We start from the raw sequence: 14,301 nt of genomic DNA on the forward strand, positions 1-14,301 counted from the left end.
GTCGGGGCCACCTACTGTTTCGTAGCAGTGCAAAACTCCACAAAAGAAAAAAAAAAAAAAAAAATGAAAATAAATGACTGTAATAAACATAACATACGATATGAATGGCCTCAGTTGGAAGAAGAATGTGCCAAGGAAGATTTCTTAAAAGTGCCTGAAGATAACAAAACGGTATGAACCGACAGATATGTTCTGAGATACGTCAGGGCTTATTGTTTTGTAGCAGCGTACGACTGCAAACTTGTAAACAAAAATGCATCCTTCGTCGCTAGAAGAGATGGATGCTTTGGCGACCCTCCTGTGCCTTGTGTCCCTGTTTTCGCACCTTTGCACAGGTCTACTGGCCGCAAACGGCGTCTCGGACACGCCCGTTAGGCCCACGGCCGTCTCGCAGATGTTTCTCGTGCTTGTGCTGTCATATGGGCCACGACCCGAGCGGCAGCGAGCGGCAGTCGAGCAAAGTCGGGACAAGTCGGGACGGAAGGGGAGAGGTGCGAATGCACTGCACAGATCACGCAAGGGGCGCCCTCCAGCGGGACACTGCTGCACCCCGCACAGCCCCCCGCCGGATAACGGGAACAAGATGCGTCGCCCGCGGGTGTCGGACGCCGCACGCACCAAGCGAAACGAATGACGGGCGGCGCACCGAGCAGCCGCGTGTCTCACGCAAGTGGCGGCGCGGCGCGCCCGCCAGTTCGGCAGACGCCTCTGAGACGCCGGACGCGCACTCGGCGCCGCCTTCGAGGCTCCAGCTGTTGCGGAAGGACGTGCTCTGCGTCAAATGTGTCACCGAAAACTGCGATTGTGTGTGTTGGGAGAAGAGGCAGAGGCGTCTTCTGTCGTGCGGCTACAGTATAAGGGCGCCAACGGCCATACCATGTTGAATACACAGGTTTTCGTCCGATCACCGAAGTTAAGCAACATCGGGCCCGGTTAGTACTTGGCTGGCTGCCCGCCTGGCAACACCTCGGTGCCGAGCGAGCAGTGTTTACCTCGTGCGACTGGGCCGGCGGCGCCTCGCGTGTCGTCTGCTTCTTCTGCCTTGTGGCTGTATTTCTACCTGACTGTAAGTAATGGAAATGATTTACGATGATAGTGAGGAAAGGCAGAATAACGTCCAATGTGAATTTGATCGTTCAGTTGATAAACCTTCGGCCTTTGAGATTCACCGTTGGATATTAGAGGACTTGATGTTACGGCATGATGACGTTCTTGGCATACAGTTTGATACGTTCCTTAATTCAGTGTTTTTAAAATTGAGATCTCCTGACATGTGTGATACTGTTGTGTCTGTCAATGACGGTGTGCGTAAATTTCGACATCTTGACGGTAAAATTAGTAATGTGACTGTGTCGCACGCCGGCTTCGGCGTTAGGCAAATTCGTATCTTTAACCTGCCCTTTGAAATACGTAATGATACCATTTCACGTTATTTGCGGCCGTACGGTACCGTTTTGTCAGTGATTAAGGAAAAGTGGTCCTCCGCTTATTTGTTTCAAGTCGAAAACGGTGTGAGGAGTGTGAAAATGGTTGTCAGACAGCACATTCCGTCATTTATTTTGGTCAACGGCCACCGTGCGTTTGTGACTTATAGTAGACAGCCTCAAACTTGTTCATTTTGTAGTGGCGTTGGTCATTACCGGCAAGATTGTCCTAAACGTAAACGGCCTGCTCAATTACCGATTGACGATGGTTTGCGCGGGGCCAGCTTTGCCTCTGTCGCTGCTACGGTCTTAGGTACAGCCCCCCCCCGCACCCGCGCGCCGCGTGGCCGATGCTAACCTAGCTGACGCCGCGGTTGCCATGGATGTGTCCACTCCCGATTGTGACCTTGCTTCTGTGTCTGCTGTTTCCGCGCCTGCTACGGCTACCGTGCAGGCTGACGAAAATTTGTCTTTACCACTTGTTTCACTTGCGTCTGTGTCCGACCGCACGCCCGCGTCGGCGACTGCTGTCGTGTCGGAACCTGGTTCCCAGCCTGTTACGGTACCGGAATTTTCTGATACGTTGACTGCCTCGGTTGACGTGGCTGCCAGTGCTACTGTTAGCTCTGCTGCCGTGGAGTCGCAGGAATTTTTTGCGGCTCCGAAACCGCGGCGTGATGAATTTCCGTCTCGCAGTTCTAGCAGGCAACGTGCTCGTAGTGTCGGTCGGTCGCCTTCCTCTGACAGGGGGTTTACCCGACCCGACCGCAGTCCGTCTCCAGTTGACCGTTCGCCCGCCGGTTCCCGGCAGTCGCGAGTTGGTCGGCAAGACTCACAACAGCGTGCCGCGCGTCGGGACCTAGACCGTGAGCGGCGGCCGTCTCCGGCTTCCGGCTCCGGGCGTCCGACACAGCAATCGCGACCCCAACAGCGTGCCGCTTCTCGCCATCCGCCGCCTGACGACCTCACCGTGGCCGATCAGAAGCGTGATGTCGCTGTTCGACATTTACGAACCGTTTTAAGTCAGCCGCCTACTGGTGACGATTCGGCAATGCCGGCCGATACGGCTTTGGCTGTAGCGCCGCCGCAATTGCCGACAAAACGGAAGGCTGAAGACACCCACCAGCGTCGTGTCTGTCCTTCTGCCCCCGAGCGAGTGCCGGCTTCTTCTCCCGACGTGGAGATGCCCGTTGCTGCTCCTTTGTCGGTAGCTTCCGGTGGCACAGATTCTGGGACCGCGCCCGCCCCCACTCCCGTGTACCCCACTGAGTGGGCGGCGGATGTGGAAGGCGGTGAGACTTAGTGGATTCTTTGTTGTCCCCTAATCCAGTTGACGGGAACTACTCCCGTCTTTTAGAGAACCTTTTACCCTTCCTTGGTGGCCGGAATTCCGTCCATGTTGCTGTCTGTTTTTACCATAAGGAGCCTTTTGTGCATGTGTATTTTACTTGTGTCTGGGGCCTGAGCATTGTTCGTGGCATATCTTATTTCTCAATGTTATTCTCTGTTGTTCCCTCCTCCAGTTGCCGGGAATTCCTCCCGTCGTTTTGGAGGTCATTTTACTCCTTTTGGTGGCTGAAATTCCGTCCAATGTCTGCTGTCTGTTTTTAACTGAGGAGTTTTTTTGTGCTTGTATATTTTAATTGTGTATGGAGCCTGAGCGTTGTTCGTGGAATGTTTTAACTCTCAATGTTAACAAGTTGAGTAATCCGCACAAGTTGTCGGCTTTGCACACTTTTTTACATGACTCCCGCTGTCATGTGGCATTTTTACAGGAAGTTATGCGTCAGGCTCTGTTGTTTTTACTTGACTCTTCTGATTTTACTGTCGTTGATAATATCATGTCCGACGAACAGACTGGTACTGCTATCTTAATTCGTCCTGAATTTGATGTTAGCAATATTGAAATATTGCCAAATGGCCGCGCTATAGCATGTACCGTCAATGGTTTCGCCTTTGTTAATGTATACGCTCATGCCGGTGACAAGCCAGCGCGGAATAAATTTTATGGTCAGGATCTCTGTCCACTTCTCCATCGTAATCATACTGACTTAGTGATCGGTGGTGATTTTAATGCTGTGATTGATGGTCGTGATCAGGAGCCGCGTCCTAACTGGTGCCAGGAATTGCGTACGTTGGTTGACAGCTTTCGGCTCCGCGACACGTGGCGTGTGCTGCATCCGGACGAGACGCATTTCACCCACTTTTACGCCACCGGTCACAGTCGATTAGACAGGATCTATGTGTCTTCGCCGCTCGCCGCTCACGTCCGGAAGGCGGACGTGTTGCCGGTTATTTTTTCTGACCATTGCGGTTACATGTGTCAACTTCTCCTGCCGCGTGCGCGCCCTACTCGGCGCAGCAATATTTGGAAATTTAACTGTAGCCTTTTGGACGATGCCAGTCTCACGTCTCAATTTACTGCGTTGTGGCGCAAGCTCTTGCGTGGTAAAGGCGATGACGGCAGTACTATCGGGTGGTGGGTGGCGGTCGCCAAGCCGGCTATTCGGCGTTTTTTAATCGATTTTAGCCGCGATGCGGCGCATTGGCGTCGGTCGACGGCACGTTTTTACCAGGACTGTTTAAAGGATATCGCTCAGCGCGTCGCAACGTCACCTGAGTTGCTTCCGGTTTTTAATCAGTTCAAAGCCAAGCTCCTCGATGATCTTCGTCGGAAGGGTGTTGGGGCTATCGCGCGGAGCCAACCGGTGGGTGACGTGGAAGGGGAACCGCTCTCTCTCTACCACCTGAGCAGGGAGCGCCGGCGGCGCGAGCGGTTGGCAATCCGTAAATGGATCCAGCGAGATGGCACGTCCACTTCCGATGGTGCGGCCATTGAGCGGGAAGTTCACGAGCATTTTGCGACGCTTTTCCGAGAGGTGGACGTCAACGCCGGGGCGCTGCGCGATTTTTTGCAGAGGGTCCCACGTGTGTTAACACGACAAGATAGAGCCATTTTAAATGAACCTTTTACCCTTGATGACCTAACTACAGCTGTGAAACGGAGTCCTAGGGGCCGGTCCCCTGGACTGGACGGAATTCCTGCCGAATTTTACTTGAAATTTTTCAGTCTTTTCAGTGATGTTTTAATTGCCATTATGAATGAGATCCATAACGGCGTTGCTATTCCTGCGGAATTTTCAGAAGGGCGCATTGCTCTCGTTCCGAAATCGGCCGCAACACCAAATCTCGACAATGTCCGTCCTATAACCTTGCTGAACGCCGACTATAAAATTATAGCGCGGTGTATCACGCACAGGTTGACGAACGTTATGCCAAAGGTGGTGAGTGAACATCAGACTTGCGCTGTCAGGGACCGTAACATATTCGATGCTGTTCTGGCGTACCGGGATTGTATCGGATATGTTAAAAGTCACAGGCTCCGGACGGCTGCGATAATGCTGGTCGACTTCAAAAACGCTTTCGATCGGATTAGTCACACCTATCTGCGGCGGGTCTTGGTCGGTTTCGGATTTGGTTCTAAACTGACGACGATGGTGCACAATATTTTAAGGAATGCCACGTCACGGGTTGTAATAAACGGAACTCCCAGTCGTGTTATACCTATTAGCCGATCAGTTCGCCAGGGCTGCCCCTTGTCTATGTCACTCTTCGCTTTGGCGTTGGATCCGCTCCTCCGCTGTATCGCCCAGGAATGCCGGGGCATACGCATAGGTGACGATCAGCTGATCTGTAGAGCGTATGCCGACGACCTCGGCGTGTTCCTCGATCAGCCAGAGGACATTGACAGGTTACATGGTGTTCTGCAGCGATTTGAGAGGGCAACGGGGGCTATCGTTAATCCTCGGAAAACTGTTTTACTCCCCCTTACACCTCGCCTGCGTACTGTTCGCGGCGACTGGTTTTGTGTCAAGCAACGGCAGACTGTCCTTGGTGTCATTCTGACCGACAATACGCAGCGTATGGAAGCTCTTAATTGGCGGTCCACGCTGTATAAGGTCAGGGCCGTTGCGAAACTGTATGCCTCTAGGAACTTGGCGCTCCGTCAACGAGTGGCCCTTATCAACACGCAGATTTTGGCCAAAGCGTGGTATCTAGCACAAGTCCTACCTGTGCCGAAACAACTGGAACGGGCCATTCAACAGGCGGTCTATTGGTTGCTGTGGAAGGGTGACATCTTTAAAGTCTCCCTGGCCACCTGCACCTTGAGTCTGACGGAGGGGGGGCTGGGTTTCGTTGATTTTCGCAACAAATGTGCGGCACTCTTCGTGAAGCGGACTACCGTGGTGCTTGACAAGGGGCCGTGCAGTCCGACGGCTGCTTTATTCCATGCCTATCGCCCACCATCGGTGGTTGCTCCGGTCTCGGTCAGTCATATTCCGTACACGTTGAACTTTGTCCGCCGGTATTATGTGTATAACAGTTACCTGGTGCTCGGTGATGTCCGTGCGTGCAATGTCGGTGACGTTGTGCGCGCTCTTCAGGGATCGCCAAGTAGGAATAAATGGGAGTATCGGCTACCTCAGCACGACTGGAGGATGGTGTGGCGGAACCTTGCCGCCGCCGTTATTCCGCCCCATGTTCACGGAACATGGTATAAAGTGGTCAACCGTACATTTCCGACTAATGCTAAGCTGCACTCAATCGATCTGATTTCTTCGGGAGTCTGTGATGCGTGTCCTGAGGAGGACACCATCGAACACCGATTCGACTGTCGGAAATTCCGTGATGTCTGGGATATTGCGTGTGACATGGTGCGTCTAATCAACAGAGTGGACAGGCGCCAGGTGACAGCTTTGGACGCCATCGTGCCTCAGTGTGCGGCTTATCCAGCCACCAAACGGAATGCAACTCTTTGGATTTTGGGACACACGGTTTTTTGTATTTTCACCCTGAAATTGACTACTGCCGTCGACTTTCTGTCTTACCTGTGGGCGGAACATCGTCTGACCCTTGGTCGACCGGCTTATTCCTCGACTTTCGCCAATTTTTTGCATGTTGCCCTGGCCCATGCATTCACTAAATTGTCACTTACCTGATACGACTACATACCCGATCTTGACATTTTTACCTTTTCTGTCTGATACTACTGCCAATATTCCTCTTGGCGTGTTATGACGAACCCTTGCTTACCAACGGACTTCCTCTCTTGGATAATGATTTTATGGCATGGTAAAGTTGTGTTTCTAATCGGCCGTACATTAACGAAAACGTACACATGACCTACAGTTATGTGAACGGTGTTTTGTCCGTCAAAAGTTCTTTTCTGTTTGCTTTACTTTCTGTTCCTCCTTTATTTCTTTCTTGTTATTTGTTCTTTTCTCGCGGCGGCTGAGGGGGCCGTGTCGCGGTGATCATTTATCACGGTCGGTGTGTGTCTGAATGTGGGACTTTTTCCTATTGCTGTGCGTCGACGGTTGTTTTCTTCTCCATGTACCATCCGTCGACCGTTAGTGGGGACATATTTTCTTCGGACTTTAATTTACTTTCATTTCTCTTCCGGTGGATTCAGTTTTTTGGCGGATGCCACCTGCCTGTTGCTTTGGCAGGTTGTCGTTGCTGTGGATCACTGTCCCGGCAAGCTGCACCGGCGTCCAGAGGCCAATTTTGTTTCTCCTATTTGTACTGAAGTCTGGGCGGCGGCTTCCCTTGCATTTCTTTTTTTGTATTGGAGGATGCACGTTCTTTTCTGTTCCTTGTCCTGGAAGCACACAGCACATACCCACGCCGGCACACCTCGCCGATGAAGGCACATTGGGGGGCCTTCCCCCGCGTCCCTTGCAGAAGTCAACGGCACCTTTTTAGCTGGAGAAGCTCGCCGAGGGATGGCGTTTTTGTGGAGAGCGAAAAGGCCGGACTATAAGGGGAGATGGGATAAAAAATAAAAAAAAAAAAAAAAAAAGAAAGGTGCTGTTGGCTCCCCTTCATTTTCTCCTTTCTACGCCGCTATCCCTGCCAGCCCTCTTTTCATACTACCTTTCTTTTGTGACAAACGTGCTTCCTTAAGCATTTTCAACGTGCTAGGAATGCCTTGAAAATAACGAAACACTACGAATCGACAGATGTGATCTGAAATGAGTCGGGGCCACCTACTGTTTCGTAGCAGTGCAAAACTCCACAAAAGAAAAAAAAAAAAAAAAATGAAAATAAATGACTGTAATAAACATAACATACGATATGAATGGCCTCAGTTGGAAGAAGAATGTGCCAAGGAAGATTTCTTAAAAGTGCCTGAAGATAACAAAACGGTATGAACCGACAGATATGTTCTGAGATACGTCAGGGCTTATTGTTTTGTAGCAGCGTACGACTGCAAACTTGTAAACAAAAATGCATCCTTCGTCGCTAGAAGAGATGGATGCTTTGGCGACCCTCCTGTGCCTTGTGTCCCTGTTTTCGCACCTTTGCACAGGTCTACTGGCCGCAAACGGCGTCTCGGACACGCCCGTTAGGCCCACGGCCGTCTCGCAGATGTTTCTCGTGCTTGTGCTGTCATATGGGCCACGACCCGAGCGGCAGCGAGCGGCAGTCGAGCAAAGTCGGGACAAGTCGGGACGGAAGGGGAGAGGTGCGAATGCACTGCACAGATCACGCAAGGGGCGCCCTCCAGCGGGACACTGCTGCACCCCGCACAGCCCCCCGCCGGATAACGGGAACAAGATGCGTCGCCCGCGGGTGTCGGACGCCGCACGCACCAAGCGAAACGAATGACGGGCGGCGCACCGAGCAGCCGCGTGTCTCACGCAAGTGGCGGCGCGGCGCGCCCGCCAGTTCGGCAGACGCCTCTGAGACGCCGGACGCGCACTCGGCGCCGCCTTCGAGGCTCCAGCTGTTGCGGAAGGACGTGCTCTGCGTCAAATGTGTCACCGAAAACTGCGATTGTGTGTGTTGGGAGAAGAGGCAGAGGCGTCTTCTGTCGTGCGGCTACAGTATAAGGGCGCCAACGGCCATACCATGTTGAATACACAGGTTCTCGTCCGATCACCGAAGTTAAGCAACATCGGGCCCGGTTAGTACTTGGCTGGCTGCCCGCCTGGCAACACCTCGGTGCCGAGCGAGCAGTGTTTACCTCGTGCGACTGGGCCGGCGGCGCCTCGCGTGTCGTCTGCTTCTTCTGCCTTGTGGCTGTATTTCTACCTGACTGTAAGTAATGGAAATGATTTACGATGATAGTGAGGAAAGGCAGAATAACGTCCAATGTGAATTTGATCGTTCAGTTGATAAACCTTCGGCCTTTGAGATTCACCGTTGGATATTAGAGGACTTGATGTTACGGCATGATGACGTTCTTGGCATACAGTTTGATACGTTCCTTAATTCAGTGTTTTTAAAATTGAGATCTCCTGACATGTGTGATACTGTTGTGTCTGTCAATGACGGTGTGCGTAAATTTCGACATCTTGACGGTAAAATTAGTAATGTGACTGTGTCGCACGCCGGCTTCGGCGTTAGGCAAATTCGTATCTTTAACCTGCCCTTTGAAATACGTAATGATACCATTTCACGTTATTTGCGGCCGTACGGTACCGTTTTGTCAGTGATTAAGGAAAAGTGGTCCTCCGCCTATTTGTTTCAAGTCGAAAACGGTGTGAGGAGTGTGAAAATGGTTGTCAGACAGCACATTCCGTCATTTATTTTGGTCAACGGCCACCGTGCGTTTGTGACTTATAGTGGACAGCCTCAAACTTGTTCATTTTGTAGTGGCGTTGGTCATTACCGGCAAGATTGTCCTAAACGTAAACGGCCTGCTCAATTACCGATTGACGATGGTTTGCGCGGGGCCAGCTTTGCCTCTGTCGCTGCTACGGTCTTAGGTACAGCCCCCCCCCGCACCCGCGCGCCGCGTGGCCGATGCTAACCTAGCTGACGCCGCGGTTGCCATGGATGTGTCCACTCCCGATTGTGACCTTGCTTCTGTGTCTGCTGTTTCCGCGCCTGCTACGGCTACCGTGCAGGCTGACGAAAATTTGTCTTTACCACTTGTTTCACTTGCGTCTGTGTCCGACCGCACGCCCGCGTCGGCGACTGCTGTCGTGTCGGAACCTGGTTCCCAGCCTGTTACGGTACCGGAATTTTCTGATACGTTGACTGCCTCGGTTGACGTGGCTGCCAGTGCTACTGTTAGCTCTGCTGCCGTGGAGTCGCAGGAATTTTTTGCGGCTCCGAAACCGCGGCGTGATGAATTTCCGTCTCGCAGTTCTAGCAGGCAACGTGCTCGTAGTGTCGGTCGGTCGCCTTCCTCTGACAGGGGGTTTACCCGACCCGACCGCAGTCCGTCTCCAGCTGACCGTTCGCCCGCCGGTTCCCGGCAGTCGCGAGTTGGTCGGCAAGACTCACAACAGCGTGCCGCGCGTCGGGACCTAGACCGTGAGCGGCGGCCGTCTCCGGCTTCCGGCTCCGGGCGTCCGACACAGCAATCGCGACCCCAACAGCGTGCCGCTTCTCGCCATCCGCCGCCTGACGACCTCACCGTGGCCGATCAGAAGCGTGATGTCGCTGTTCGACATTTACGAACCGTTTTAAGTCAGCCGCCTACTGGTGACGATTCGGCAATGCCGGCCGATACGGCTTTGGCTGTAGCGCCGCCGCAATTGCCGACAAAACGGAAGGCTGAAGACACCCACCAGCGTCGTGTCTGTCCTTCTGCCCCCGAGCGAGTGCCGGCTTCTTCTCCCGACGTGGAGATGCCCGTTGCTGCTCCTTTGTCGGTAGCTTCCGGTGGCACAGATTCTGGGACCGCGCCCGCCCCCACTCCCGTGTACCCCACTGAGTGGGCGGCGGATGTGGAAGGCGGTGAGACTTAGTGGATTCTTTGTTGTCCCCTAATCCAGTTGACGGGAACTACTCCCGTCTTTTAGAGAACCTTTTACCCTTCCTTGGTGGCCGGAATTCCGTCCATGTTGCTGTCTGTTTTTACCATAAGGAGCCTTTTGTGCATGTGTATTTTACTTGTGTCTGGGGCCTGAGCATTGTTCGTGGCATATCTTATTTCTCAATGTTATTCTCTGTTGTTCCCTCCTCCAGTTGCCGGGAATTCCTCCCGTCGTTTTGGAGGTCATTTTACTCCTTTTGGTGGCTGAAATTCCGTCCAATGTCTGCTGTCTGTTTTTAACTGAGGAGTTTTTTTGTGCTTGTATATTTTAATTGTGTATGGAGCCTGAGCGTTGTTCGTGGAATGTTTTAACTCTCAATGTTAACAAGTTGAGTAATCCGCACAAGTTGTCGGCTTTGCACACTTTTTTACATGACTCCCGCTGTCATGTGGCATTTTTACAGGAAGTTACGCGTCAGGCTCTGTTGTTTTTACTTGACTCTTCTGATTTTACTGTCGTTGATAATATCATGTCCGACGAACAGACTGGTACTGCTATCTTAATTCGTCCTGAATTTGATGTTAGCAATATTGAAATATTGCCAAATGGCCGCGCTATAGCATGTACCGTCAATGGTTTCGCCTTTGTTAATGTATACGCTCATGCCGGTGACAAGCCAGCGCGGAATAAATTTTATGGTCAGGATCTCTGTCCACTTCTCCATCGTAATCATACTGACTTAGTGATCGGTGGTGATTTTAATGCTGTGATTGATGGTCGTGATCAGGAGCCGCGTCCTAACTGGTGCCAGGAATTGCGTACGTTGGTTGACAGCTTTCGGCTCCGCGACACGTGGCGTGTGCTGCATCCGGACGAGACGCATTTCACCCACTTTTACGCCACCGGTCACAGTCGATTAGACAGGATCTATGTGTCTTCGCCGCTCGCCGCTCACGTCCGGAAGGCGGACGTGTTGCCGGTTATTTTTTCTGACCATTGCGGTTACATGTGTCAACTTCTCCTGCCGCGTGCGCGCCCTACTCGGCGCAGCAATATTTGGAAATTTAACTGTAGCCTTTTGGACGATGCCAGTCTCACGTCTCAATTTACTGCGTTGTGGCGCAAGCTCTTGCGTGGTAAAGGCGATGACGGCAGTACTATCGGGTGGTGGGTGGCGGTCGCCAAGCCGGCTATTCGGCGTTTTTTAATCGATTTTAGCCGCGATGCGGCGCATTGGCGTCGGTCGACGGCACGTTTTTACCAGGACTGTTTAAAGGATATCGCTCAGCGCGTCGCAACGTCACCTGAGTTGCTTCCGGTTTTTAATCAGTTCAAAGCCAAGCTCCTCGATGATCTTCGTCGGAAGGGTGTTGGGGCTATCGCGCGGAGCCAACCGGTGGGTGACGTGGAAGGGGAACCGCTCTCTCTCTACCACCTGAGCAGGGAGCGCCGGCGGCGCGAGCGGTTGGCAATCCGTAAATGGATCCAGCGAGATGGCACGTCCACTTCCGATGGTGCGGCCATTGAGCGGGAAGTTCACGAGCATTTTGCGACGCTTTTCCGAGAGGTGGACGTCAACGCCGGGGCGCTGCGCGATTTTTTGCAGAGGGTCCCACGTGTGTTAACACGACAAGATAGAGCCATTTTAAATGAACCTTTTACCCTTGATGACCTAACTACAGCTGTGAAACGGAGTCCTAGGGGCCGGTCCCCTGGACTGGACGGAATTCCTGCCGAATTTTACTTGAAATTTTTCAGTCTTTTCAGTGATGTTTTAATTGCCATTATGAATGAGATCCATAATGGCGTTGCTATTCCTGCGGAATTTTCAGAAGGGCGCATTGCTCTCGTTCCGAAATCGGCCGCAACACCAAATCTCGACAATGTCCGTCCTATAACCTTGCTGAACGCCGACTATAAAATTATAGCGCGGTGTATCACGCACAGGTTGACGAACGTTATGCCAAAGGTGGTGAGTGAACATCAGACTTGCGCTGTCAGGGACCGTAACATATTCGATGCTGTTCTGGCGTACCGGGATTGTATCGGATATGTTAAAAGTCACAGGCTCCGGACGGCTGCGATAATGCTGGTCGACTTCAAAAACGCTTTCGATCGGATTAGTCACACCTATCTGCGGCGGGTCTTGGTCGGTTTCGGATTTGGTTCTAAACTGACGACGATGGTGCACAATATTTTAAGGAATGCCACGTCACGGGTTGTAATAAACGGAACTCCCAGTCGTGTTATACCTATTAGCCGATCAGTTCGCCAGGGCTGCCCCTTGTCTATGTCACTCTTCGCTTTGGCGTTGGATCCGCTCCTCCGCTGTATCGCCCAGGAATGCCGGGGCATACGCATAGGTGACGATCAGCTGATCTGTAGAGCGTATGCCGACGACCTCGGCGTGTTCCTCGATCAGCCAGAGGACATTGACAGGTTACATGGTGTTCTGCAGCGATTTGAGAGGGCAACGGGGGCTATCGTTAATCCTCGGAAAACTGTTTTACTCCCCCTTACACCTCGCCTGCGTACTGTTCGCGGCGACTGGTTTTGTGTCAAGCAACGGCAGACTGTCCTTGGTGTCATTCTGACCGACAATACGCAGCGTATGGAAGCTCTTAATTGGCGGTCCACGCTGTATAAGGTCAGGGCCGTTGCGAAACTGTATGCCTCTAGGAACTTGGCGCTCCGTCAACGAGTGGCCCTTATCAACACGCAGATTTTGGCCAAAGCGTGGTATCTAGCACAAGTCCTACCTGTGCCGAAACAACTGGAACGGGCCATTCAACAGGCGGTCTATTGGTTGCTGTGGAAGGGTGACATCTTTAAAGTCTCCCTGGCCACCTGCACCTTGAGTCTGACGGAGGGGGGGCTGGGTTTCGTTGATTTTCGCAACAAATGTGCGGCACTCTTCGTGAAGCGGACTACCGTGGTGCTTGACAAGGGGCCGTGCAGTCCGACGGCTGCTTTATTCCATGCCTATCGCCCACCATCGGTGGTTGCTCCGGTCTCGGTCAGTCATATTCCGTACACGTTGAACTTTGTCCGCCGGTATTATGTGTATAACAGTTACCTGGTGCTCGGTGATGTCTGTGCGTGCAATGTCGGTGACGTTGTGCGCGCTCTTCAGGGATCGCCAAGTAGGAATAAATGGGAGTATCGGCTACCTCAGCACGACTGGAGGATGGTGTGGCGGAACCTTGCCGCCGCCGTTATTCCGCCCCATGTTCACGGAACATGGTATAAAGTGGTCAACCGTACATTTCCGACTAATGCTAAGCTGCACTCAATCGATCTGATTTCTTCGGGAGTCTGTGATGCGTGTCCTGAGGAGGACACCATCGAACACCGATTCGACTGTCGGAAATTCCGTGATGTCTGGGATATTGCGTGTGACATGGTGCGTCTAATCAACAGAGTGGACAGGCGCCAGGTGACAGCTTTGGACGCCATCGTGCCTCAGTGTGCGGCTTATCCAGCCACCAAACGGAATGCAACTCTTTGGATTTTGGGACACACGGTTTTTTGTATTTTCACCCTGAAATTGACTACTGCCGTCGACTTTCTGTCTTACCTGTGGGCGGAACATCGTCTGACCCTTGGTCGACCGGCTTATTCCTCGACTTTCGCCAATTTTTTGCATGTTGCCCTGGCCCATGCATTCACTAAATTGTCACTTACCTGATACGACTACATACCCGATCTTGACATTTTTACCTTTTCTGTCTGATACTACTGCCAATATTCCTCTTGGCGTGTTATGACGAACCCTTGCTTACCAACGGACTTCCTCTCTTGGATAATGATTTTATGGCATGGTAAAGTTGTGTTTCTAATCGGCCGTACATTAACGAAAACGTACACATGACCTACAGTTATGTGAACGGTGTTTTGTCCGTCAAAAGTTCTTTTCTGTTTGCTTTACTTTCTGTTCCTCCTTTATTTCTTTCTTGTTATTTGTTCTTTTCTCGCGGCGGCTGAGGGGGCCGTGTCGCGGTGATCATTTATCACGGTCGGTGTGTGTCTGAATGTGGGACTTTTTCCTATTGCTGTGCGTCGACGGTTGTTTTCTTCTCCATGTACCATCCGTCGACCGTTAG

At 52.1% G+C, this 14,301-nt stretch overlaps 1 protein-coding gene and 2 pseudogenes across 1 annotated transcript; all 3 read left to right on the top strand.

The window, feature by feature from the left end:
• Positions 1 to 862: 862 nt before the first annotated feature.
• On the top strand, positions 863 to 980 carry LOC124803961 (annotated as a pseudogene).
• An 823-nt stretch (positions 981 to 1,803) lies between these two features.
• On the top strand, positions 1,804 to 2,727 carry LOC124803223 (flocculation protein FLO11-like). Its single transcript, XM_047264403.1, has one exon. The coding sequence runs from the start codon at positions 1,804 to 1,806 to the stop codon at positions 2,725 to 2,727; it is 924 nt and encodes a 307-aa protein (XP_047120359.1).
• A 5,597-nt stretch (positions 2,728 to 8,324) lies between these two features.
• On the top strand, positions 8,325 to 8,442 carry LOC124803680 (annotated as a pseudogene).
• The last annotated feature ends 5,859 nt before the right edge of the window (positions 8,443 to 14,301 follow it).

The sequence above is a fragment of the Schistocerca piceifrons genome, chromosome 6, assembly GCF_021461385.2.
Source record: "Schistocerca piceifrons isolate TAMUIC-IGC-003096 chromosome 6, iqSchPice1.1, whole genome shotgun sequence".
Taxonomy (NCBI): Eukaryota; Metazoa; Arthropoda; class Insecta; order Orthoptera; family Acrididae; genus Schistocerca; species Schistocerca piceifrons.

What these genes read in the sequence shown, in the direction of transcription:
- LOC124803223 (XM_047264403.1), top strand. Translation starts at nt 1,804, where the DNA reads ATGGATGTGTCCACTCCCGATTGTGACCTTGCTTCTGTGTCTGCTGTT.